This window comes from Salvia splendens, chromosome 2, assembly GCF_004379255.2.
Source record: "Salvia splendens isolate huo1 chromosome 2, SspV2, whole genome shotgun sequence".
Lineage (NCBI taxonomy): Eukaryota > Viridiplantae > Streptophyta > Magnoliopsida > Lamiales > Lamiaceae > Salvia > Salvia splendens.
This window is the reverse complement of record NC_056033.1, coordinates 24,351,090-24,376,045: the sequence shown is the minus strand read 5'-3', so window position 1 is coordinate 24,376,045 and position 24,956 is coordinate 24,351,090. Positions and strand designations below refer to the sequence as shown.

Here is a 24,956-nt window from a genome sequence, read left to right as displayed (position 1 = left end):
CAACAATTGCGTCATCGGTCTCGCAATTTTAGAGAATCCCTCGATGAAACGTCGGTAGTATCCTACCAATCCCAAGAAACTGCGGATTTCACTTGGCATTTTGGCGATTTCCAGTTTTGCATAGCCTCGACCTTCGCATGGTCTACCTGAATTCCATTAGCCGTCACGATATGACCAAGAAAGTTTACTCTATTCAACCAAAACTCACATTTACTAAACTTGGCATAAAGCTTTTCCTTTCGCAAGGTTTCCAACACGGTCCGTAGATGCCATCCATGCTCCTCCTCGGTCTTCGAGTACACCAACACGTCATCGATGAAGACTAGCACAAACTTGTCGAGATACTCATGGAAAACTCGGTTCATCAAATCTATGAAAACTGCCGGGGTGTTAGTCAGTCCAAATGGCATCACGACAAATTCATAATGGCCATAACGAGTGCAAAAAGTAGTCTTAGGCACATCCTCTTGTCGGACCTTTAGTTGATGGTATCCCTACCTCAAGTCCATCTTTGAAAATACGCTAGCTCCTCGAAGTTGATCAAATAAGTCATCGATTCTTGGCAGTGGGTACTTATTCTTCAAGGTCAACTTGTTGATCTCATGGTAGTCGATGCACATCCTCATCGTTCCATCCTTCTTCTTCACGAATAACACAGACGCTCCCCACGGTGACACACTAGGTCGAATGAATCCCAAATCGAGTTGTTCTTGCAACTGAATCTTCAATTCAGCCTACTCCTTATGGGCCATTCGGTAAGGTGCTTTCGATACTGGCGCAGATCCAGGCTCTAAATCAATGGTAAACTCCACTTGCCTGTCAGGCGGCGGTCCAGGCAAAGTTTCAGGAAACACGTCAGGAAAATCTCGTACTACTGCCACGTCTTCCACCTTCAAGTCCTTCTTCTCCTCACCATTCAAGTACACAAGATATGTCGGACGCCCTTTTCTGATCATCGTGGTCGCTTGCAAGGCAGAGATTATGGAGGTTCGTTGGTTCATGGAAAATCCATACAAGATAGTCGGCTCTTTGCTAGGGGCTCGAAAAGAAGTTTGTCTCTCCTTGCAGTGGATCGTCGCATAGCTCTCGGTAAACCAATCCAATCCCAAAAATTATGTCGACAAAAGAAACTTATTCCTTATGAGTATCCGAACAGCTCAACTTCATACTTTCACTAAAGTCTAGTACCAAGAACTCAAAAATTGATCAAACAGTCTTACGTGGATATGAACTGATTTCAAAATTGTAACAACACTGCTGAAAGTGTCTTAATCAGAAAGGCTGCAAATTAAAGAAGCGAAAACAAGAACAACACTTCTAGCTCGACTCTTTTAGATCTCATCACCAACTTGCAAAAATTGGTTTGAAGAAAAAAATAAAGTAGGGTCTAAGTTCCATCGAACTTATCATGTTCATTCTGGGAATTAAAGTTTCAGATAAACTCATAAAGCTTGAGACTTTACTTCTGATGCGAGCTCGAAAGAATATGAGATAGATCTTGAAAACAGGATGAAACTGAATTAAGTCTCAAATTCCATAGTAGGCTGTCAAATAAGATATTTAAATTGTCAAATCAAATTTGTAAAATTTCGGCATCAATGAATGATGGTTCAAACATGTCATGACATGAGGTGGTCAATCGTGGGAGGATTTAGAAGTATAGACAAATGTCATAAAGTAGCACTGATCATGGTTCGGCGACATCATGTTATTGAATAATGATATCACATCAATGGATTCACAGGTTTGCAACCAACGTGAAGTGAACTTTTTAGGAAAATCAGCTAGATCAAACACGTTAAGGGAAAAGAGAACACGATAGCCTTAACTTGGTGTTGTAGAAAGAAAAATCATTGAGCATGAAACAATATATGTAGTGAAATTGGGCTAAAAAGAATTTCACTTCTGTAAGAAAGAACTTGCCGCATGCATAGTTACGAAATAAAAAGGTGTACAAAAGTTCCAAGAAGAAAATTTCATCCTTTGAAGAAATAGGTATGGGAGATGTGATCATACTGAAGGTCATAACTGCAAACAACTTTAGGAATGAAGTTCAATGTCGGAAGCTCACAAGGTCAAAATATTATCCTTACGAAAGATGAATCAAAGAAGACGACTAATCAAGATGTCCAAGGTTACGAAGGCAAGCACAAATTTTCAAGAACTGAAAGTGAGTCATGACTCGATATAGGAAAAAAATAATGGGCATTACTTGCAAAGCATGAGTCAATCAAGGTGTTTAAATAGATAAGGTCTCACGGTTATTTGAAAGGTTCCGAAAAAGAACGACTTAGAATCCAAGTAAGTACTGTTGATTAAAACAAAATCGTTCATTCTAGCTATTAAGGTCGCACTCCCTCGTTCATCTTTCGTGAGCTGAAACATGGTATCGTTCTTCGTGTCGTTACAGCTAATAGTCAAAATCCATGTCCATATCTTCATAATATTCCTTGCACACCATAAGAACCATTCCCTTAAAACATCGTAATTATACTCGCGCTATCAACGTGCTATAACAGTCGTTTTCGTCGCATCGCCACTCTTGACATAAGAATGAGTTTACATACTAGATCGCAAGTATGATCTCTCCCCGCGGTAGGATTAAATCATTTAGCATCTACTCTTGAAGTCTTTATTGTACGGAATGTCACTTCGTATTCTCTTTATTCTTATCGTTCAGGAAAACAATAGTGAATTTGTAATTATCCAATGGAGTTCGAATTTACACCACATATTTCCATTTATCTTATCACTCAGAAAAGTGATATTGCAGTTGTAACAACTAAGTTCGATATCTTTCGATCAAACAGACACCTTGGGCATTCTATGTTTGCATACGAAGTTCATAGCATCATACTTTTTTCTATCAACACTTTCATAAAAGACCTCATACTTCAACGTCTATAAATCATCACTTAAAACATGATTCACATACCAAATAATTTAGCAAGCATAAACGTATATCGCCATACAATACCACGTCATATTTCTCATTCACTTCCTGATCTCAATTTTCCCAAAATATATTATATCTCGTTGTTTGTGTTAGATCTAAAGCTCGTCACCTAACACCAAGTTTAAGGTCATCTTAAGGCTTCCTATGTTCACATGCTTACATCGTAGTACTTTCACGCATAACACATATTCATGACATCACGTAATTCATGCTCACGTTACAACATAATAACACCATCACATTGTAATATTCACCCATAACTTTCATACACATGCATACTCTTGCCAAAACATCCTTATCATCACATCATCGATTTCACATTCTTTCAACAATTTAAAACATACCTCACTTTCTTTTGGTTGAGCGTGATGCTTCGGATGTTGAGCCTTCGTGACACTTCTAGTCTAGGGGTACTAATCTAGACTTAAGCTGAAAGAAGACTCTCGGACCAGAGAGAAAGAATGAAACACTGATACCACTTTGTCACGACCGCCCTTACTAAGGATAGTAAAGACGGGGAACTCGTGACTATTTGGAAATGATAAAGAATAACATTTAATATGAAAACTAAATTAAACTTCAAGAGGAAGTGTTTTAGTCTACAAAATGGTTAAGCAGCGGATTAATGTCTTAAAGTACTTAGTGGCATAAAACTGTATAGAGTAATGCGAAAGACTGTTAGAAAATAGTTTCAAAGAAGGCAGCGGAAAACAAGTGTCAAGGGAGAGTCATGGGATGACGCCCATGTATGAAGACACGACGCATCCGGGAATTCCTAAAGCTCACTCAACATCCACTGCATCATCCCGCTCAACCTGCACATAGGGAAAACATATGCGGGGCTGAGTACTTGTTGTACTCAATGGGCTCATGCCGAAAATATTTTATAACAGTTATGTCATCCATACCAGTGAACTCGAGTTTTACATGTAGTTAAGAAATATCATCGAGAACACAAATACATTTCATAGCCTGGCCAGGCAAACAATCTCCCCACTTTCTCAATAATCCAACAATCACATCATCTTTCCACAGTGCGACGAAAGTGTGGCCACACTATTCACCCACGAGACCGGCCGACTAGCAAGGACAGTTCCCGATCCCACCAGTGACACACAACCATATAGCCTAATGGAGCAAGCTCAGACGAACTAGGCATCAGGCAACAATCTTAACATCAAAAACAGTCATGACATGACATAACAGTTTAAACCACCCTTATAGCTCCAACATCATAATTCGAAACGTAAAATGAGTTTAGTAAAAGAAAGCTCACCTCGCTTGCTTATACCCACAATTCACAGCTTTTATGCAACCCTTGCTCTTTGTACCCACGCATGCACGACAATCCTTGTCAACACCATAACACAATCAGTTTTTTCCATCAATACATTTATCATGTATGTCCTACCGTTCCTTTCATCGTTTTTTTAGATTGCCCAACCATAACGTTCATCAATATAAACGAAACGAACACTCAAGCATACATCAATGTGCAACACATAATCACATCATAGGATTTGTTCCTTATTCACACATGTATCATGTAATTCCTTCAAAACATGCCAACAAAGCTTATTTCAACAAAACCATTATCTGGCATAATAGCGCAGTCTTTTTGTAAAATTCATTAAAATTCCATCCGACCTCATATGACCCTAAACTTTGGTCACCACACAGTAGACACATAAATGTTTACTCAGTTAAAAATTCACACCAAAATCATGTCTTTTGATTGGTCAAAACAGAAATGAAACTCACTGGACGGAACACACAATTCTGGAAGGACTGCGCAGTTCAATTGAAAATTTCATTAAACATTCGTCCGTTATCAAAAGAAGCTGAAATTTTGACACAACATAGAAGACACTTAAAATTTCACTCAGTTAAAATTTCGTGCTAAAATAAGATCGTTTGGTCAGTCAAACACGCGTCGGAACCTATTGTCCGAACACCACAGAAATCATGCTCAACATTCACAAACTAGGGTTTGTCTATCCTTCATCCACACACACATATTCATGCTTTCAACACATATTCATGCTTCAAAAATGACGTCACAACCTTGATTTCATATTTACACATAACATTCACTAATGAATCATCCACAAATTCACATACACACCTATATACACGCACATACACATACTTTCTCATGCAAACACCCTTCCCAACCGATTAATTTTTAGATCTACGATTCCTACACTTACTATATGCATGAAGGAATCAAGAAACATGGATTCAATGGTAAAGGTGAGAAAGATGATTCAAGTATACATTTCTCTTGCAAAATAACGATTGGTAGGAATGACAAAATAGTGCGATTCTTCGATGAATCTTGAGTATCCAACTCCAAAAAGATGCAAGAACAAGGGATTGGTGAAGAATTGGTGGAGAAGGAGAGGGGGAGGGAAAATCGTGTGGGAGAGAGGGAAAAGGGAGGGAGGCGTGTGATAATGTGCTAGGGTTAGGGCTTCTCTTGTATTTATTAAATAATTATTCCCACACTTAATTAAAATAATTGTGGAAGAATAAAATAGAGATCAATAAATAAATCCCACATTTAAAATGAAAATAGGCGTGTATATGGGAAGGGGGATTTTCAAAAATTAGGCATTACTTGGAGAGAAATATCTTCACAGATTTGGTAAAAAGATATTGGGTATTTCATAAATAAGGCAATAAGAAAATTTAAAAGAAATCTCCAAGAAGGAAATAAAAGGAGGGGGCGTGTACTTTAAAGGAGTAGCAAGTAAATATTTAAATCATCAAATAAAATAGGAATATGATTTAAATTTGGTAATTTTTTTTGTAGGAAAGAGACACCCACAAAATAGGTAACAAATAAATTAATTCCCCAAGGAGAATCATAGGTATATGGGCCAAAATTATTGGCCTTAAAGAAAGAAAGAGTTAAATCCTAATTAAAATTGGATATGGCGGGATTTGACAACATATGGTTAGATTTAATTGGATTTTAAATTCAAGAAGGGAAATTAAACAAGGCACCAATTAAATCTACAAAAATAATTCATCCTCCTAATTAATAAGGGATTTTTGAAAATCTCCAAGGAATAAGCTAAGGGTCGAAAATCATGTAGAATAAATTAGGGATAATTTGGTTTGGATTTAATTTGGATAAATATCCCAAAATAATTAATTAAATCCAAGAAAGAAAATATTAGTTCCGTCAATTTGAAGGGACCGAAAATTCCAAATAAAATGGCTAGAACAACATGCATGATCTCATTTAATTAATTTCCCACGTTGGAAAATATAGTACCTTATTCCACATAACTCACAACAATTAAAACTCGCATCGCTAACTCAAACACATAGAAATTAAATTCCATGAAAGATATTTCAATTTCAATAACCACATTAATGAGAACAAAAGTCGCAAAATTTTCGGGGTGCTACATGATCAAAATCATATATATATATATATAGGGTTGTGATCAATGTCGAACCATTCTTAAGGACCGAACTAGAGACCAAATTAGGGCCCTCCATCTTCTAGATCTTGTGGTTAGGATTAATTTACCATTATTTCATTATTTTATTTTAAAAAACTTGCTTAGGGTATTTTAGGAAATCAATTTATTAACTCTCCAAAAATACGTGTTTCATCTTTCTCAAATCTTTGATCGCGGATTTCTTCAATCTCCATCGATCTTCTTCCTGTAATCTCCTTAAATCTCCATCGTCTCCATCGCCTTCATCGATTCACTATCTGCATCAATTCATCAATTTCATCAATACAACAATCGTGATCTGCATCAAATTCTTCAATCTCCATCTATCTTCATCGATCTTCTTAATGTAATCTCCTTAAATCTCCATCGTCTCCTTCGCCTTCATCAATTCACTATCTGCATCAATTCATCAATTTCATCGATCGTTTTGCAATTTCATCAATTCAACAATCGCGATCTGCATCAAATCGTGATTCATCTCTGAATATAAAGCTGGAGATATCTACACAACGAAGCCGAACGTGAAGAATTTTGATTACTTCGTGAGATCAGAATTTCGATTACTTCTCAAGCTTACCTTCAGAATCTCATAGAAGAATTCTGATTATGGATGATCTACAAACACCAATTGGCACTCTTCATACAAACTCAGATTAACAATTTGTATTTTTTTTCACGTTTGTAGTAATAAATAGATCAGTATGAAGTAATAGATTATCTGAATGAAGTAATATTAGCTGTACTGGGAGGAGGAGGAAGAAGAAGAAGAAGAAGAAGAAGAAGAAGAAGAAGAAGAAGAAGAAGAAGAAGAAGAAGAAGAAGAAGAAGAAGAAGAAGAAGAAGAAGAAGAAGAAGAAGAAGAGCATTAGTAAATTATTTCACCAGTAGGTTTCATTTGATTTTTTCACGCTTTTAGTAATAAACAGATCAATATGAAGTAATTTATTTCCAGTAGGTATTACTTCATTTTTTTAGTTTTTTATTTCATTACAGTAAGTTTATTACTTCAGTTCATTATCTAATAAATTTAAAATGAAAATGTTTTTACTTCATTCTAGTTGGTTTTTACTTCATTCAAGTAAGTTCACTACTTCATTCCAGTACGTAATATATTGAAATGAACAGAATTTACTTCATTCCATATTACTTCATTTAAATGAGTCGTTACTTCTTTCAAACAGGTTTTTAGTTCATTGCATGCAGTAGGTTTTCAAATGATTTAACACATGTTTCATTCGAATTCATTGAACTAGGTTTTTACTTCATTCCAGTTGGTTTTTACTTCATTTCAATTGATTTTTACTTCATTCAAGTAAGTTTATTACTTCATTCCAGTACGTAATATATTGAAAATGAACAGATTTTTACTTCATTAAATACTACTTCATTTAAATGAGTCGTTACTTCATTCAAACATGTTTTTAGTTCATTGCATGCAGTAGGTTTTCAAATGATTTAACACATGTTTCATTCGAATTCATCGAACTAGGTTTTTACTTCATTCCAGTTAGTTTTTACTTCATTTTAGTTGATTTTTACTTCATTCAAGTAAGTTTATTACTTCATTCCAGCATGTAATATATTGAGCTAGGTTTTTACTTTATTCAGTGTAAACAATAGTATAATTTATTCCAATAGATTTATTACTTCATTCAAAAACATAATTACTTCATTGAACTAGGTTTTTACTTCATTCCATTCCAGTAGGAGTTCAGATGCTTTTATGCATATTTCATTTCTGCAGTGTCCAAATTCTGCGGTTGAAGATGGAGTAGGAAAAACACCGACAAATTTTGCGGTTGAAGATGGATCTTCATCGACCAATAATGAAGAAGCTAGTATTGGATCAATTCTGGATGTTGAAGCTGGTTGTTTTATTACTTCATTCGGATATTTATGTTCTTCATTCTCTTACTTCTGTACTTCAGTCTTGTAGTTTCTTACTTCATTTACATTTTGAATTTGAATTTGTTAAAACTTTTTGCAAGCTTAAAGATAATAGACTGAAGTGTTTTTATAATGGCTTATTTTTTCTTTATTATAATGTTTTTCTTAGTCTTACTTTGATATATTTTCTATTTTTCATTCACTTATCAATAATCAATAGATCTCAAAAATGAACTAAGATCTCTGAAATGAACTAAATATGGTACCCAATGCAGTATTACAGGCTAATATTGAACAACATTTAAAGAGGAAAATCCGATGTTAAGGCTGGTTATTCTATTTAGTTCAAGTAGTCTGTTCCAAATTTACTTCATTCGGATAATTATGTTCTTCATTCCCTTACTTCTGTACTTCAATCATGTAGTTTCTTACTTCATTTACATTTTGAATTAGAATTTGTTTAGACTTTTTGCAAGCTTAAAGAGAATAGACAAAATATATTGTAGCAGTAGATTATTAATCTTACTTTATATGAAATATTTTCCATTTGTCAATAGATCTTTGAAATAAACTAAGATTTCTGAAATGAACTAAATCTGTTACCAAATGCAGTAGTATAGGCTAATAATGAACAACATTAGAAAGCGTGGTACTTTATTCAATGCTCATAACAGATATATGTCGAATACAAAATTTGATCTACTAAAATGATCATTTCTTCTTTAAATATGCTGCAATCATTTTCTCAACATCAATTTCAATGTGTTTGCTTTCCTCTTCATAATACGCTGCTGTAACAATTTTGTTGTTGAAGCTTTCGTGGCTGTTTTCGGCTAACATCAGCGCCGAATAATATTTAGCCCTCAAGCTCTGAAGCACACCCGAACTTGATTTCTTCAAGCCACAATTCCAGCAACCTTCTCGTTCACCCTTGTACGTTTCCATATGCCGCATTAGAAATACTCCACAATCTTCAACGTTATCCTCCATGGCATTTTCAATCTCTACATTTTGGAGTTGGACACGATCTTACAATATGCATGGAGACCATTCTTGGTGAGGAAGTGACAAAAGTATGATCTCTGCATGTACAAAACAAATACATATCATTTATAGTTGTGTGTATTCATATGTATGTGCTATAAAATTCAATCATAAGAGAAGAATACGAACCAATGTTTCTGGAATGTGACCATAATTTATTGTGAGGTCATTGTCATCCCGTTTGCAGAATTGTCTATTACAGCAATAGCATTTCTCTTGAAGCAAAAACAAACAACATAATAATGCTGATTTGCACATATGGGGAACAAGACCTATTGAATGAAGTAACAAGCAACATGAATGAAGTAATAAAGTATACTAATGAAGTACTATGAACAATCTGAAAAATGAAGTAACAGGCAACATGATTGAAATAATATAGTGTACGAATGAAGTAAAATGCAACATGAATGAAGTAATAAAGTGTACGAATGAAGTACTATGAACAATCTGAAAAATGAAGTAACAGGCAACATGATGAAGACATCAATTTCAGGAGCACTACTTGCATTCTTCTTGGGTGCAGAGGAAGTTGTACCTATACATAACAAACACACAAATTAATATACAACATATCATCCACAATCATAGATAATTCACTTGGAAAGCTATGTTACTTCATTAAGTGCACATTAAATATAAATTCATTTTTTACTTTTGGTAGCAGGGATTTTAGTAGGGACTTGAGGAGCACTACTTGCATTCTTCTTGGGTGCAGATGAAGTTTTACCTATACATAACAAACACATAAATTAATGTACAACATATCATCCACTTAGTTCACTTGGAATAATATGTTACTTCATTATTAATTGTTATTACTTCAATTTTAGAGTCACTTACTTCATTATAATGTTTTATTACTTCATTTCAGTCATAAACCCTACTGTTTAAACAGAGCATTTATATTACTTCATCATCATAGTTTATTACTTCATCTTATCAATTTACTACTTCATTAAAAAGAATATGTAGTTCATATTAATGTCGAAAGAACACAACAGTTTAGATTAATCCAAAAATCCTAAAACTATGCAATACATGAAATATGTAGTTCATAATTAGAGTCTGTTACTTCATTATAATGTTTTATTACTTCATTTTACATATTTATTACTTCACTAAATAGAATATGTAGTTCATTTGAATTCAGTTAATATGCAGTTAACTTTTACCTTTGGTGCCAGGGATTTTAGTAGAGATTTGAGGAGAACTACTTGGATTCTTCCTAGTTGGAGAGGAAGTTTTACCTATACATAACAAACACAGAAATTAATATACAACATATCATCCACTTAGTTCACTTAGAATACTATTTTACTTCATTATTAGTTGTTATTACTTCATATTTAGAGTCACTTACTTCATTATAATGTTTTATTACTTCATTTCAATCATAAACCATACTGTTTAAACAGAGCATTTATATTACTTCATCATCATAATTTATTACTTCATCTTATCAATTTACTACTTCATTAAACAGAATACGTAGTTCATATTAATGTCGAAAGAACACAGCAGTTTAGATTAATCCAAAAATCCTAAAACTATGCAATACATGAAATATGTAGTTCATAATTAGAGTCTGTTACTTCATTATAATGTTTTATTACTTCATTTTACAAATTTAAATCCTAGGTTTTACCTTCTGGATCTGGAATTTTTTTTCCAGGATCTGCATCGAGCTTGTAAGTTGCTTGTTTGACCGTCTTTGATTTAGCCGGATGCTTGCGAGTATATTGTTGTGCTATTTTGATAAAAATCAGAATCAAAGTAGGGAATTAGATGAAGTAAATGAAGTAAATTAAGTGTAAGATCTTTGAAAAGCTTCAAAGCTGTATTACCTTCACCAGAAGTTCGGCCGGAACGCAACTGGCGGGCAGAATTTTCCATCGAAGATTTTCGAGTATCAACCATTTTGAAGAGGAAGTTGTGGAGTCGTCGATTTTGGCAGAGAAGGAGCGTTTGAGCGTCGATTTGCAGTAGAAATGAGAGTCGATTTGGAGTAGAAAATGAGCGTCGCTTTGTAGAAGAAGATTCGTCGCTTTGTTGTAGAAAATTCGTCGATTAGTAGAAGAATTCTTCGATGTGGAGAAGTATTCTTCGATTTGAAGAAGAAAAGAGCGGGAGAGATGAGAAAGAAGAGGAGCGGCGTGAATGAGGAGAAGCAGGGGTGATTTTTTTACCCAAGATGTAATTTGACCGAAATACCCCTAATTTGAAGTATATTGCTTATATAATGAAGTAGCAAAATTCATGAGACATGGTTTAATCTTATCCATTAAAATCTAGATCTAAGGGCCCTAATTTAGTCTCTAGTTCGGTCTTTAAAACTAGATTTGTGAATAATGGGACTCATATATATATATATATATATATATATATATATATATATATGGGTGTGATAAAATACAAACTCTCTAAAATACAAACTATACAAACTTTAATCATACTCACTTAATACAATTAATCAATGGTTAATATAAGAGATTTTTGTAATGTTAACATTTTGACATCGAAAAATCAGAATTTGGACACCCCCGTCGACAGAATTTGTACACTCCGTACATCCTCCGGTGACAAAATTTGTACATTCTGTTGACATCGACCCCCGGTGACAGAATTTATACAGTCCGTTGACATAATTTGTACACTCCGGTGACAGAATTTGTACACTCCTGTGACATAGTTTGTATAGTTTGTATTTTAGAGAGTTTGTATTTGATCACACCTCTATATATATATATATATATGGGAGCGTTATTCTCCTATTCATCCCTTAGATCCTTTATTCTTCTTAATATGGGTCATTAGATCTCATTCATCAACGGTCCAGATGATCTGCATTATTACACTATAATAGTGCATTATTAGTCGGTGTGCATTATTCAACTGAAAATCTGCATTATTACACTATAATGGTGCATTATTAGTAGGTGTTCATTATTCAACTGAAAATCTGCATTATTAAATGACATGTGGCACCAATCTAACCGTCGGATGACAAAATCGTGTGGCTTAGATTAAAAAGAACAAAGAACAAAAGATACAAAAAGGAAATGAATACATCCGTATATATATATATATATATATATATATATATATATATAGGGTCATGATAATCTACAAACCCTCTATAATACGAACTATACAAACTTTAGGCGTTGACATTGTTGACATTCCCCCCAGTGACAGAATTTGTATTAGGAGTTGACATTGAAATTCCCCCCAGTGACAGAATTTGTATTAGGCGTTGACATTCCCCCAGTGACAGAATTTATATTAGGCGTTGACATTGACATATGAATCTCATTGCTAACCGTTGATTACTTACATGGAGTGTGTAGGATTAAAGTTTGTAGTTTGTATTATAGATAGGGGTTTGTATTTGATCACACCTCTATACATATATATATATAGGAAAATGATCAAGACAAAACTTGATCTCAATACAAAATCCAGACCAAATCCTGACCATGAGATTTGACAATCCAATGGTCAATAATTAAACAAAAAAACACGGAGGGTCATTGTAAAGCAGTTTTAGGTCATATTATAAACTTTGGATTTGAGGTCATGTTAAGATCATTTCATGTCATCCTTACTATAATGACGTAAAAATAAGCTTACAATGACCTAAAAATGACTTTTGTATGCTTGGTTCTGCATTTTTGTATTAAGAATGGTTTTGCATGGATCAAAACCCTATATATATATATATATAAGTATATATATATGGTCTTGTTAGGTTGAGATTTTTGGACCTAATTGAAAACTAAGATGCATTTTCAGCCACTCATTCACAATTTTCGCACGATGTCAACTACTGAGACATTATGTCAACGAGGGAGCATAATTATCATTTTCGCGCGATGTCAACTACGAAGACATTATGTCAACTAAGATGTCAATAACTTGTATATCAAATGTCAACAACTTGTATATAATGTCAACAACTCAAAAACATTCTTGCAATTAAAAACTAACAACTATTTTATCTTAATTTTTTTATTTGACATAAGTTTTGGCATCATGATCATACAACACATGTCAATAGCCTGCATATCAAATGTCAACAACTTATAGCAAAATGTCAACACCTTGTATATCAAATGTCAACAGCTTGTCAACAACTTGTATATAGTGTCAACAACTTGTATATATAGTGTCAACGCCTCAAAAACAATTCTTGTAAACGAGAATGTTTACAAATTAAACAATCTCTGCTGCTACCATTCTAATTCCAACGATAATCATCTCTCCATCCCTCACATCATCTCCACTCATCTCTCCATCCCTCACATCATCCCTCACATCATCTCTGCTGCTACCATTTTTTGCTGTCAAATTGAAGAGAAAACAGAGTAATTACTAATTGCAATTTTCGTCAACCGAAACAGAACAACAGATTGAGAATCGTGCTACATGAGCAGCGGCGGCGGCAGACGGCGTTCCTGGTGAGGAGTTACGATTCGAAGATCCAGTCTCTACTGAAGCAGAGAGATGATGAGATCTCGAGAACGGGGAGGAGGAAAATGGAGCTGGAGGAGTGCGTGAGGAGGATGGAGATGGAGAAGGTGGCGTGGCAGAGATTGGCGCAGGAGAGCGAAGCGAAGGCGGCGTCGCTGAGGGCATGGATGAAGGCGGTGGCGGCGGAGGACGTGACCAAAATTGCCTTCTTATTCGCGGTGAGGTCGGCGATTGAGACGGTCTGGAGCTCGTCAGAGGCGTCGAGGTAGGATAGGGTGGCGTCGGGGAGCATGTCGTCGATGGAGATTGTGACGGAGATTTTGGGGGCGGCGGAGAAGCGGAGGGGCTGGGATGGAAATATGCGGCGGGGATTTGGGAAGGAGAGGGAGAACACAAGCTGAAGAACCCAATTTAAATATGAAATTACCATTATGCCATTTCATAATTAATTAATCTAAAAATATTTTTCATGTGGCAAATTCTGGACCACTCATTTAATAAAAATGAGTGGCTGATAATGCATCTCAATTCTCAATTAGGCTAAAAAACCTCAATTTATCACAACCATATATATATATATATAGGGTAATGATAAAATGCAAACTCATATATTGTACAAACTCCAAACTATGATCTGGACCGTTAAAAAATATCAACATATGACAAAATAGTAGCAACAGAAAATGTCAACACAATATCAACACTGCATCAACCGTTGACATTGTGTTGACATTTCAGTTGCTACTATTTTGTCGTCTGTTGACATTTTCTAACGGTCCAGATCATAGTTTGGAGTTTGTACAATATTTAGAGTTTGCATTTGATCACATTCCTCTATATATATAGAGAGAGAGAGAGAGGTGTGATCAAATACAAACTCCTATCTATAATACAAACTACAAACTTTAATCTTACACACTCCTTGTAAGTAATCAACGGTTAGCAATGGGATTCATATGTCAATGACAACGCCTAATACAAATTCTATCACTGGGGGAATGTCAATGTCAACGCCTAATACAAATTATGTCACTGGGGGAATGTCAATGTCAATTCCTAATACAAATTCTGTCACTGGGGGAATGTCAACAATGTCAACGCCTAAAGTTTGTATAGTTTGTATTATAAAGGGTTTGTAGATTATCATGACCCTATATATATGTATATATATATATATAATCAGTTTAGACACGGCAGGAAATAATGTAACCTGACCTTGTAGGAAAGGTTAGTTGAATGAGGCCAAAATGGCCAAGGGATATTCTTTAATTTTGGGGACTTTTTTGAAGATGTAATAGGGAGGCTGCTCCAGTTTTGTTCCCAAGTTCACATGTCCTTCGTTTTGTTGAAGATTGTTATGAACTCAAGACCCATAGGAATCTTACCTATTTACATCATAACCCCTGGCCCCATTACAACCCTAAGGAAGACCTTAAGGAACTAGTATGTGCTTATGGAACTCAAGCATCAGTGGTATGGCAAAAAGAATAAGTGAATGACCTGAACATCTCTGGTGAGAAATGAGTGACCGAGTGAATCCAACAGTTGGTTAGAGTAGAGGCTATCTTGACGAACTGATAGGCTGGTCAGACTGAACAAAATGGGAGCGAGGAATTTGAGACTGCAAAATATTTGGAATGACGTTAAGCTTGCGGGGAATATTGCTAGAAGTTGAGCTAGTTTCAAACATGGTGATGTGAATATTTGCTTAAGTGTTGCTTATGTGTGTCTATCTTTGTTAACGTTTGTTGAGTCGGTTTAGTTTGCTTTTACTTTTCTTAGGAGTCGGTCAGGGATCTATGCATGTAACTTGCCCTTTTTCTTGTTGTTCTTTCATACTTGAGGACAAGCATGGTTTAAGTGTGAGCAGTTTGATAGAGCTCGTTACAAACATGGTTTTATAAGGGTTTATTACACTAACAGGGGAGATAATATGCAGAAAAGTGTGAATTTGATTGTGCAGGGGCTAAAAAGTGTTGAAGCTGCAGGATGCAGGAACAACTTGGTCAACTTGGAAAAGGAGCAAGAAATGGCCAAATCTGAAGACAAACTGATCAGTTCCGGACAAGCAATGGAGCCTGCCTAACCAGCAAGTTGATCAAATGGAGTTCATCACAAAGAGCTGATGAGTCATAGGAGAGAGAAAAGAAGATGATATCTCAAGGGCATTAATGTCAAGACAGGATGAGCTGAACCTAGGGTTTTGGGGCCCAATGCCATCCTATAAATAGTGGAGAGAATGCATAGCAGAGGAGTTTTTCTTTTTTGGGAGTTTCCATTTTCCACATTTTACACTTTTAGCATGGAGCAAGGAAGCTAGGAGCCAACAGAGTCATCGTTCTACCTCAACTTTCCTCTCTTCTTCCCCACCAAGGAGGAAGAGATTCAGATCTGCCAAGAAGTCTTCGTAGTTAGTTTTTCATTAAATCCCGAGGGGTCCAAAACAGTTATTATTTCATTTGTAGTTCTTGCTTTTCCGAAGTTTAGTTGTTCTTATGTTTATCTCTTAGTTGCTACTCTAGTTATTTTACGTTGTTGATCGATTTTCAAATCTGAGTTGGGAATTTTGTTCTGTTTTGCTTGTTGAAGATCGTTAATGAAATGGAGTTTTTAATGCAAGTTGTTTTGGATATGGTGTTTACGATCTCGTTTCTTTGTTTGGCTTAGCTATGTTCTATTTTCAATTGCTCGTAGTGAGATCTAAGTTCTAGTTCGTCAACTTGCATGAAATTAGGATAGCTACCTAGATCTATTTTCCTTCCGTCCGAATTACATGAATCTGTGTTGCAATTTGTCTGTTACCTGCTTCCATGCCATCTGCTCTATTTTCATCTGCTATAGGTATTTTATTTAGTTTCTTAGCAAAGAAGAAGGTCGTAGTTCATTAGAGTCGCAGTCTCTGTCACCTTTTTGTGGTTTACAACTTTTTAGTAGTGCGTAGTGGTGTTAGTGGTCCCGATCTCCTTTATGTTGTCATGTTGTTTCCTATTTGAGTTGATCTGTTTGTGGCATGTTATTTTTCATCATGTTTAGTTTAGTTGATCAAGTTGACTCTGCGACTTGAGTTGTCCAGATCTTAGTTGTAGTTAACCCACTTTAGTGAAGCGTGGCAGCAGCCAACCTCAACATGTCTTGTACACAACTCAGCCCGCTTCTGTCCCTGTGGGATTCGACCCTTACTTCCCTTTACTAGTCTATAGTATTGTGGGTTAAGGTCTTGAAAGCCCTATGTCTCTCCGTTTGCATAACCAACGACCGGATACTTGCCTACTTCATCCATTCATTATCTGACTAGATCAGTTGCGCGAGCTAAGCATGTTTTTAATATGTATGCAAACCAGAGTGCTTAGTCGTCTCCAATAATAGCTTTCATAAATCCACGAAACAGACATGTATAGCCCGATCCACCATGGAATCAGAATTCATAACTTTAGATAAAGTTGCGAAAGAAGCCGAATGGCTTAAAAACTTCCTTGAAGATATTCCATGTTGGTCAAAGCCCGTGCCTCCAGTGTTAATTCACTGTGATAGCCAAGCCGCTATTGGGAGGGCAAACGATGGCTTGTACAATGGTAAGTCTCAACACATTCGTCGATGACATAATACCGTGAGACATTTGATCACAACAGAGGTGATTACAATTGACTACGTGAAGTCATTGGATAATCTAGCGGATCCGCTAACCAAAGGGTTAAATCGTGATCAAATGAATAAATTTCTAGAGGGAATGAGTTTGAAATCCACAAAGTAAAAGAATTGTCATAGTGGTAACCCAACCATGATGACTGGAGATCCCAAGAACTTGGTTCAGTGGGAAAACTAAGCTATGAGAATTCGTGTGAACACTCATCTATATCTATTCCCTAGAGAGTAATAGAATGATCAAAAACTTGCCTAGTTGTGAGGTTAAGTTTATGACTTTTAATGATTCCTAGATGAAGTTCTCATGGAGACCGAGTATTGCAAGATACTTAACAAGGAATCACCTATGTAAGTGTGAAGTGGAGTCACTTCAAACAATACACTTATGAATCCAAAGTGGTGTCCAAGGCCTGCAATGGACACAAAACGTGAGAACGGATGAGGTTGAGGTGTTTACATGTTAACATCATTGTCTCGGTGCACGCCGTGGAGGAATAGTTCAAAGCATCGCGCTACTAGTCTGCCTGTGTATCCGATGTGTTGACTATGGATAGTTCAAAGTCAAAAACTAACTATCCTTATGCTTACATACTTCTTGAGGGTTGAGCTTGTGTCTGCATACATATACATTTGAAAATTTCCACTCATGTTGTGGGGGATTGTTGGAATCATGCTTGGTCAAATGACTTTGACTAATAATAAATATGACGAGACATTTAATTTTGTGAAATTAAATGCAATAGTTTCGATCTACGTTCTGAGTAGATGTTCGTAGTATATTCATTTTCTCAAATCCGATTCCCGGTGAATGAGAAATAATATATTAAAGTTGGTCATAATAAAGCTAGAAATGAGCTATGAGAAAAATAAGATGGGTGACACAGCCCACACGCGCGCGCCGCCGCCCGCCCGCGAGCCGCGCTCCGTGACCCGTGACTCGTGCACCGTGCATCGGGCGCCAGGTGCCTTGTGCCTTGGACTTGGACTTGGACTTGGACTAGGACTTGGATCTTGGCAATTGGTCTTTGGGTGGTCTTTGGGCTGATCTTTGGAGTTGGTCGTTGAGCGTGGTTCAAGCCTCGATTATTCTTTTTAGACCACCTCAAACTCCACGCTATCCCCGACGGACCCTGACTCATGGTGGTCCTGGTCCACGTCATGTCTCTGACGGACCCCGATGTATAACGGGAGACAAAAGATCCCCGCTGGACCCCGACGCATAATGGGAGACAAAACGTCCCTGATGGACCTCGACGGTCTACGGTGTATCTCGTCGTGTAGTGTGTCCAGATGCATCGTGTCTCTAAATGGGCATGCATCCATTGCATTCTTGACAGAACAAACTCAAGCATTCTTGTATACACGCTCTCTCCCTCTCTGCATAATTTTCTCGTCGAAGCTCTGCCCTTGCCTTACTCCCGTTCACCGGAGCTCTGCTGCTAGCGGTGTTGCTACTTCAGAGTCTAAGCAGTTTTATCTTTAGGGATGACACGCCAAACGAGAGCACTACCGGGTCATATCTCATCTTGCGGAAAGAGGACTCCTCTACCCGGCTTACCATTTTCCACAAGTTTTTTCGTGTAATTTTTCAGTTGTTTCCGTGTAATTTTCTCCTTGTTTTTTCCAGTAATTTTCGCTCGGCAAGTTTGTATCTCAAATTCAACAAGCTAGTGGACCTGCAAGTGTAAACATGGATCTCAAAAGGCTAGAATAATGACAAAGGGTTATTCCCAAAGAGAATCATATTCTCGCCTGCCATTCTGCCTAAGTCGATCTATATCATATTGTTTATTATAGCCTACATAAATTATGATGTATGTACTATGATTGTCAAGACAATTTTCTTTAAGTAGAAGTCTTGAGGAGATCATCTGCATGGAACATCTTAATGGTTATGTAATGAAGGGCAAGAAACACGTGATTTGGAAGCTTATGAAGATCATTTATGGTCTTAGGAAAACATCTAAATAATAGAACATGTGTTTCATCCATGTTGTCAAATCTTTAGATATTGACCAATGCCCTTAATAGAGGTGCAAGTACAGGAAAGTTGAAAGTGCACTATATATGGTATTCTTGGTACCTACGATGATGACACCTATAAAAGTTGATAAACAACTAAGAGGGTTATCTAGCGTAGGAAACTGGTCGTCTACCCAATTTAAGGATGAAGGATTTAAGATAAACTAGTTACATTCTAAACATCTGACTCTTTGTATTGCTAAAAAGAATGTTATGTTTTCTTAAAGAATCCTACATCTGCACAATACTTAGGTCATCTGCAACGCTGACACTTAACCGTCCCTTAAATTACTATTCATGGGCCCCACTGTACTTTTTTACTCCATCTCTTAACTAAGGGACGAAACCTGCAACCCTCCGTCCCTTAACCGTCCCTTAAATTACTATTCATTCAATTTCATTTTTTATTTTTATTTCCAACCAAATTCAATTAAAAAAACACACTTCATTAAAAATAAAATAAAATAAAATTACAACATAAAATAAAAATACAACCTAAAATTCAAAAAAAATAAAAAAACACATAATTAAAATCCTAAAAAAATAAAAATGACATAATTTAAAATACAATTTTATAGAAAATAAAAAAACTACTCCGCTGGCGAATCATCCCCCGGAGGCGGTGGAGGTGCACCGAAGCCGTGAGGAGGCGGAATGCCAAGTAGTGCCGCCATAAACGCAATTTCGTTAAGATAGGCTTGGTATTGGGGAGGCGTCATGCGGGAAGTGTCCGCCATTGTGGCGTTCATGTACATGGACATAAGGGAGTTAGAGGGTCCCCCCGAGGCCGAGCCCGCCTGGCTTGATTCGGCTCGGCTCCTCCTCCCTCTAGCCGCCTTCGCCGCAAGGGAGACCGACGGCGCCCACGGGAGGACCCACCGGCATCGTCAGCAGGGGCCTCAACCTCCTGCGGGCAAACTCTTGTGGCCCGCTGCCCGAACCGCCTTCACCAGACGAGTATTGGCCACCCACCTTGTGCTTCGTGCACTTCGAGGTCGAGCCCAAGCTGGACCGGACACCGCCGGCCCACCTCCCAAACATCGACATATTTGAATTGTTTGCCGGTGTCGTCGAAGTAGACCTACAAAGCCGACCTCAGAATGTCGGCTCTCGTGGCTCCGCTTTGGTAATGAGTCGCTTCATTCTTGTGAATGGCGCAGAATCGTTTGACCTCCCTGTCGACTCAGTCAAAGTGAGCGCGGAGCATCTTATATGTGCGGCGGCGGGACCCCTTCGGCTTAATCTCGTGGTAGGCCTCGGTGCCCTTTTCCCAGAAGCACTTACGGGGTTGTTGATTCCCGACGATGGGATCGTACGAGACGTTGATCTAGGCGTTGTACACCTCCAGCATTTCTTTGGGGTCGTACGGATGCCGGCCTAGATCCTCCTCCGCCTCCGCCCTGGAGCTTCCATCGCCTCGGCCTCCTTCCCTGCCTCGGCCTTCTTCCGGAGTGGGATGAACGGAATAATCCTCCCGAATCTAGGATAATCCCTGCGGATATCTCAGGGCGGAGGGACGGGCGTATGCATCCACATCAAAATGGGGTGGTTGGTACCTCCCCAGCGTCGACGAACCCTGGGTGCCCGGCGTCGACGAACCAAAACCACCAACGAGGACATTGTACATGCCCCCCAGTCACCGAACGCGTTGATGTCAAACCCGCTGGAGCCGCCACCGCCAGAGTTTCCGTTGCCAGACATTTTGTGATGAGCGATTAGATGAAAATTGGAGAGGAAATGGACATGATTAGGGAAGAATAGATGTGTATTTGTGTGTGAAATGAGGATGAATTAGGAGTATTTATAGAGTAAAAAAATAAAAATAAAAATTGAAAAAACGGTAATATTACCATTTTTCATTTTTTATTTTTTATATTTAATTCGAATTTTTAAAAAAAATGAATTATTGCGTCAGCGTGACGATGCCCACTCGCGGGCCGGCGAGTGGGCGTCACGCATGGTGCCGGAGCGCGCCACGTCGCCTTGGCGCGTGGCGAGACGTCTTGCCAACCTCACGGCGTGACGGAACGCGGAACGGGCTGGGGACGAGACGGGACGCTGCAACGCGTCACGCCGTCATCTCGTTCCTTCGTGACGGAATACGGGCCACCCGCGTGACGCATTGCGGGTGGCCTTAGAGACTTTAGTTTGACGTTTATTATGTTCTATATCTTTTACTTTATCTCCGATGAAGTCCAATAATGCTATGTAGCAGATTCAAAATCAAAAATTCAGATTCAAAACATACATTGTACACCATTCAACATTCAAAAATCAAAATTGTGTATTCAATTAATTTGGTGGATTTAAATGAAAACCCTAATTTTTGTCGAAAATTGAATTTTTTTTTTAATTGCTGAATTTTGATTTTTAATGTTGAATTGTGTAGGATGTATGTTTTGAATCTGTATTTTGAATCTGAATTTTTTATTTTGAATCTGCTACATAGCATTATTGGACTTCATCGGAGATAAAGTAAAAGATATAGAACATAATAAATGTCAAACTAGTCCATCATATTCATAAATAAGATCAAATAGGTCCTAAACATTGTACAAATGAAAGTCGTGCCTATTTTGATTTTGTTAGGAATAGAAAAATAATGTACATATAATTAGATAACACTTTAATTAGCATAGTTAGAAAATAATTCAATGACTAATAATCTCATATTAAGCGGTTAAAAATTCACTAATCCACGGTTGACAGTTAGAAATTGATAGAACCATGAAAAAAATGACCGACAACGAATTTATTTGTTATAGACCCAATTTTCAAACCTTGAATATTTCAGAACTAACCTCATATTTAGACTATATATTTAACATCATAATTGACATTTACCGTTAACATTAAGATTAACTATAATTTGTTAAAACTTAGATGATTTTCAAGTTAACATTATTTAATCAAATTGTGTGATTTAAATAATATTGGGCGAATTTCCTCTCGTTTTCGTATAACATTCTCTCTCTACCTTCGTATTATTATCTGAGAGAAGAGGAGATCACATTGAATCAACAATCGGAACAAAATGGCGGATCAGCTAACCGATGAGCAGATCTCCGAATTTAAGGAAGCTTTCTCGCTATTCGATAAGGATGGCGATGGTAAATATATTATTTCTTATTTTATTTGCTGTATTAATTTTGCTTCTCTCTTTTTATTATTTCGTGTTTTGTATATCGATGTCTCCGAACAGATCTGCTCAAACCCTCGCGGCAGCTGTTAGTTTTGATATTTTCCGATTTGCATTAGAATTGTATTGATTTTACAATTAAGATTTAGATCGCTCGACGAAATGAGATTTGGAAATGCAACTTTCGGCTTTTATTCGTGATTATAAGTATATGTTTTAGTTGGTTGTGTGTGGCTCTTATTATCCCCTCGAATGCATTCCATGTTCGTAGCTGTGTTCGGATGCTGGTATTATTAGAAATCAATGAAATTCTACTGCTTGTTTTTCAGTTGATTGCCAATGCTACTGACCTTTCTAATTTAGGAGGTGTTTGCTTAATAGAATGCTTTGTGGTGGTTAATTTAGTGGTGAGAACTGTGATGATTAGTTGATCCTATCCAATCTAAGATGTTGTGGTCTGTGGAAGTTCCTTTGATTTAGTAAAAATGTTGATTGTACTGGCATTCAGATTTTATTTAGGGCAGCTAATTAGAAACTAGCTATCATTTTTTGGGATTGCTAGGTTATTACTCCGCAAGTTTGATGTAAAAATTTAAGTAGTTCAAAGTAGTAACGGTTTCACAAATACTCCCTCCGTTCCGTGGTTGTGGAGGCGTTTCTTTTCGGCACCCGATTTAAGAAATATTTTGTTAAGTGAGCTAATTAAAGGAAGAATAAAGTAGGAAGTGAAAAAAGTAGAGAGATAGAGAGAATAAAGTATGAGAGAAGAAATGTGTGGACTTTTGCTAGAAAATGAAATGATTCTACTATTATATAACGTACCAAAATGGTAAAATGACTCCACTACTGCGAAACGGAGGGAGTATGTGTCAATTTGTTGGCTCTTTTCTCTTTTCCCACTTTGATATGCATGTGCATTTAATTCATGGCCGTGCTATTTACATTAGTTGTTTGATAAAGAGTATAATGTTTATCAATTTCACTGTTTTAGTCTGAATTACTGCTCTTGTTAGTCTGAATTACTGCTCTTGTTAGTCTGAATTACTGCTCTTGTTTTCTAGGGTCTTGAATATAAGATGCATTTTTCTTTCTAATTATTATTATTATTATTATTATTATTATTATTATTATTATTCATCTGTTGTCATTTTTATGGCTACTCTAAGTTTCCCTTCCTGTATAAATGCTTGTGAACTCCACCACAGGCTGCATCACTACCAAGGAGCTTGGCACGGTGATGCGTTCGTTGGGGCAGAACCCCACAGAGGCTGAACTTCAGGATATGATCAATGAAGTTGATGCTGATGGCAATGGGACAATCGACTTCCCAGAGTTCCTTAACTTGATGGCCAGAAAGATGAAGGATACTGATTCAGAGGAAGAACTGAAGGAAGCTTTCCGTGTTTTCGACAAAGACCAAAATGGATTCATTTCTGCAGCTGAGCTTCGACATGTCATGACAAACCTTGGGGAGAAGCTTACTGATGAGGAGGTTGATGAAATGATCCGTGAGGCTGATGTGGATGGTGATGGGCAGATCAACTACGAGGAGTTTGTCAAGGTCATGATGGCCAAGTGAGATCCAAACCAACTGATTCTAAATCTTTGAAAGTAGAATAAGCGCAGATAAGTCTGATTTTATTCCTATTTTCTCTTAGATGTATTCTTCTGGCATTATCAGCTTCGTTTTGGTGCTCACCTGTTTATCACTTCGCATTGATTTTTAAGTGCTTTTTGTTCTTCAGTGTATGCTGTTTGCGCTATTCCTTTTTTCTTATGGCCATTATTTCTTGACATTATTTCATTGTAAGAATCATGGATGCTCTTCTTTCTACGTAGACTCTTGCAGTGCTTGATTTTCTGCTCCAATTCATACCCTAATTCTTACTGTTTTCTACCCCAATTCTATAGTTTTCTGTCTAATTCATGCTCTTTTTCTGGTCTAGTTCATGATTTAATTTAATGTCTGGGGATTATTGGAATTTTAAAATGCCAATGTGTTTGCTTCTCTATGTTGTGGTTTAACATGGTGATTTTTTCCCTTGGTTTGAAGATGCCCTTTTCCCTATAAATACAAGTTTCATGTTATCTACTTGAACTAATTAAATTAAAATAAATAACCATATTCTTGCCTTCAACCTTTCTTCTTTAGAAAAAGAACTTTACCCTATTGTGCATTTTCTACTTATGCTTGTTGGTACTTCATTTCAGAATTTTGGTTCAATGAACTTCTATTTTTATTTGTTTTTACACCCATACTCTTGTTCCTTTGGTTTTGACCATGTACTTGTGCTTATTAGTGACTTTGATACGTATA

At 36.9% G+C, this 24,956-nt stretch overlaps 1 protein-coding gene across 1 annotated transcript; it reads left to right on the top strand.

Moving 5' to 3' along the window:
• Positions 1-22,425: 22,425 nt before the first annotated feature.
• Positions 22,426-24,473, top strand: LOC121792036 (calmodulin). The gene is made up of 2 exons (XM_042189816.1): positions 22,426-22,610; positions 23,845-24,473. Exons 1-2 carry the CDS (start codon positions 22,535-22,537, stop codon positions 24,216-24,218), a joined length of 450 nt encoding a protein of 149 aa, XP_042045750.1. The 5' UTR covers positions 22,426-22,534; the 3' UTR covers positions 24,219-24,473.
• Positions 24,474-24,956: the final 483 nt, after the last annotated feature.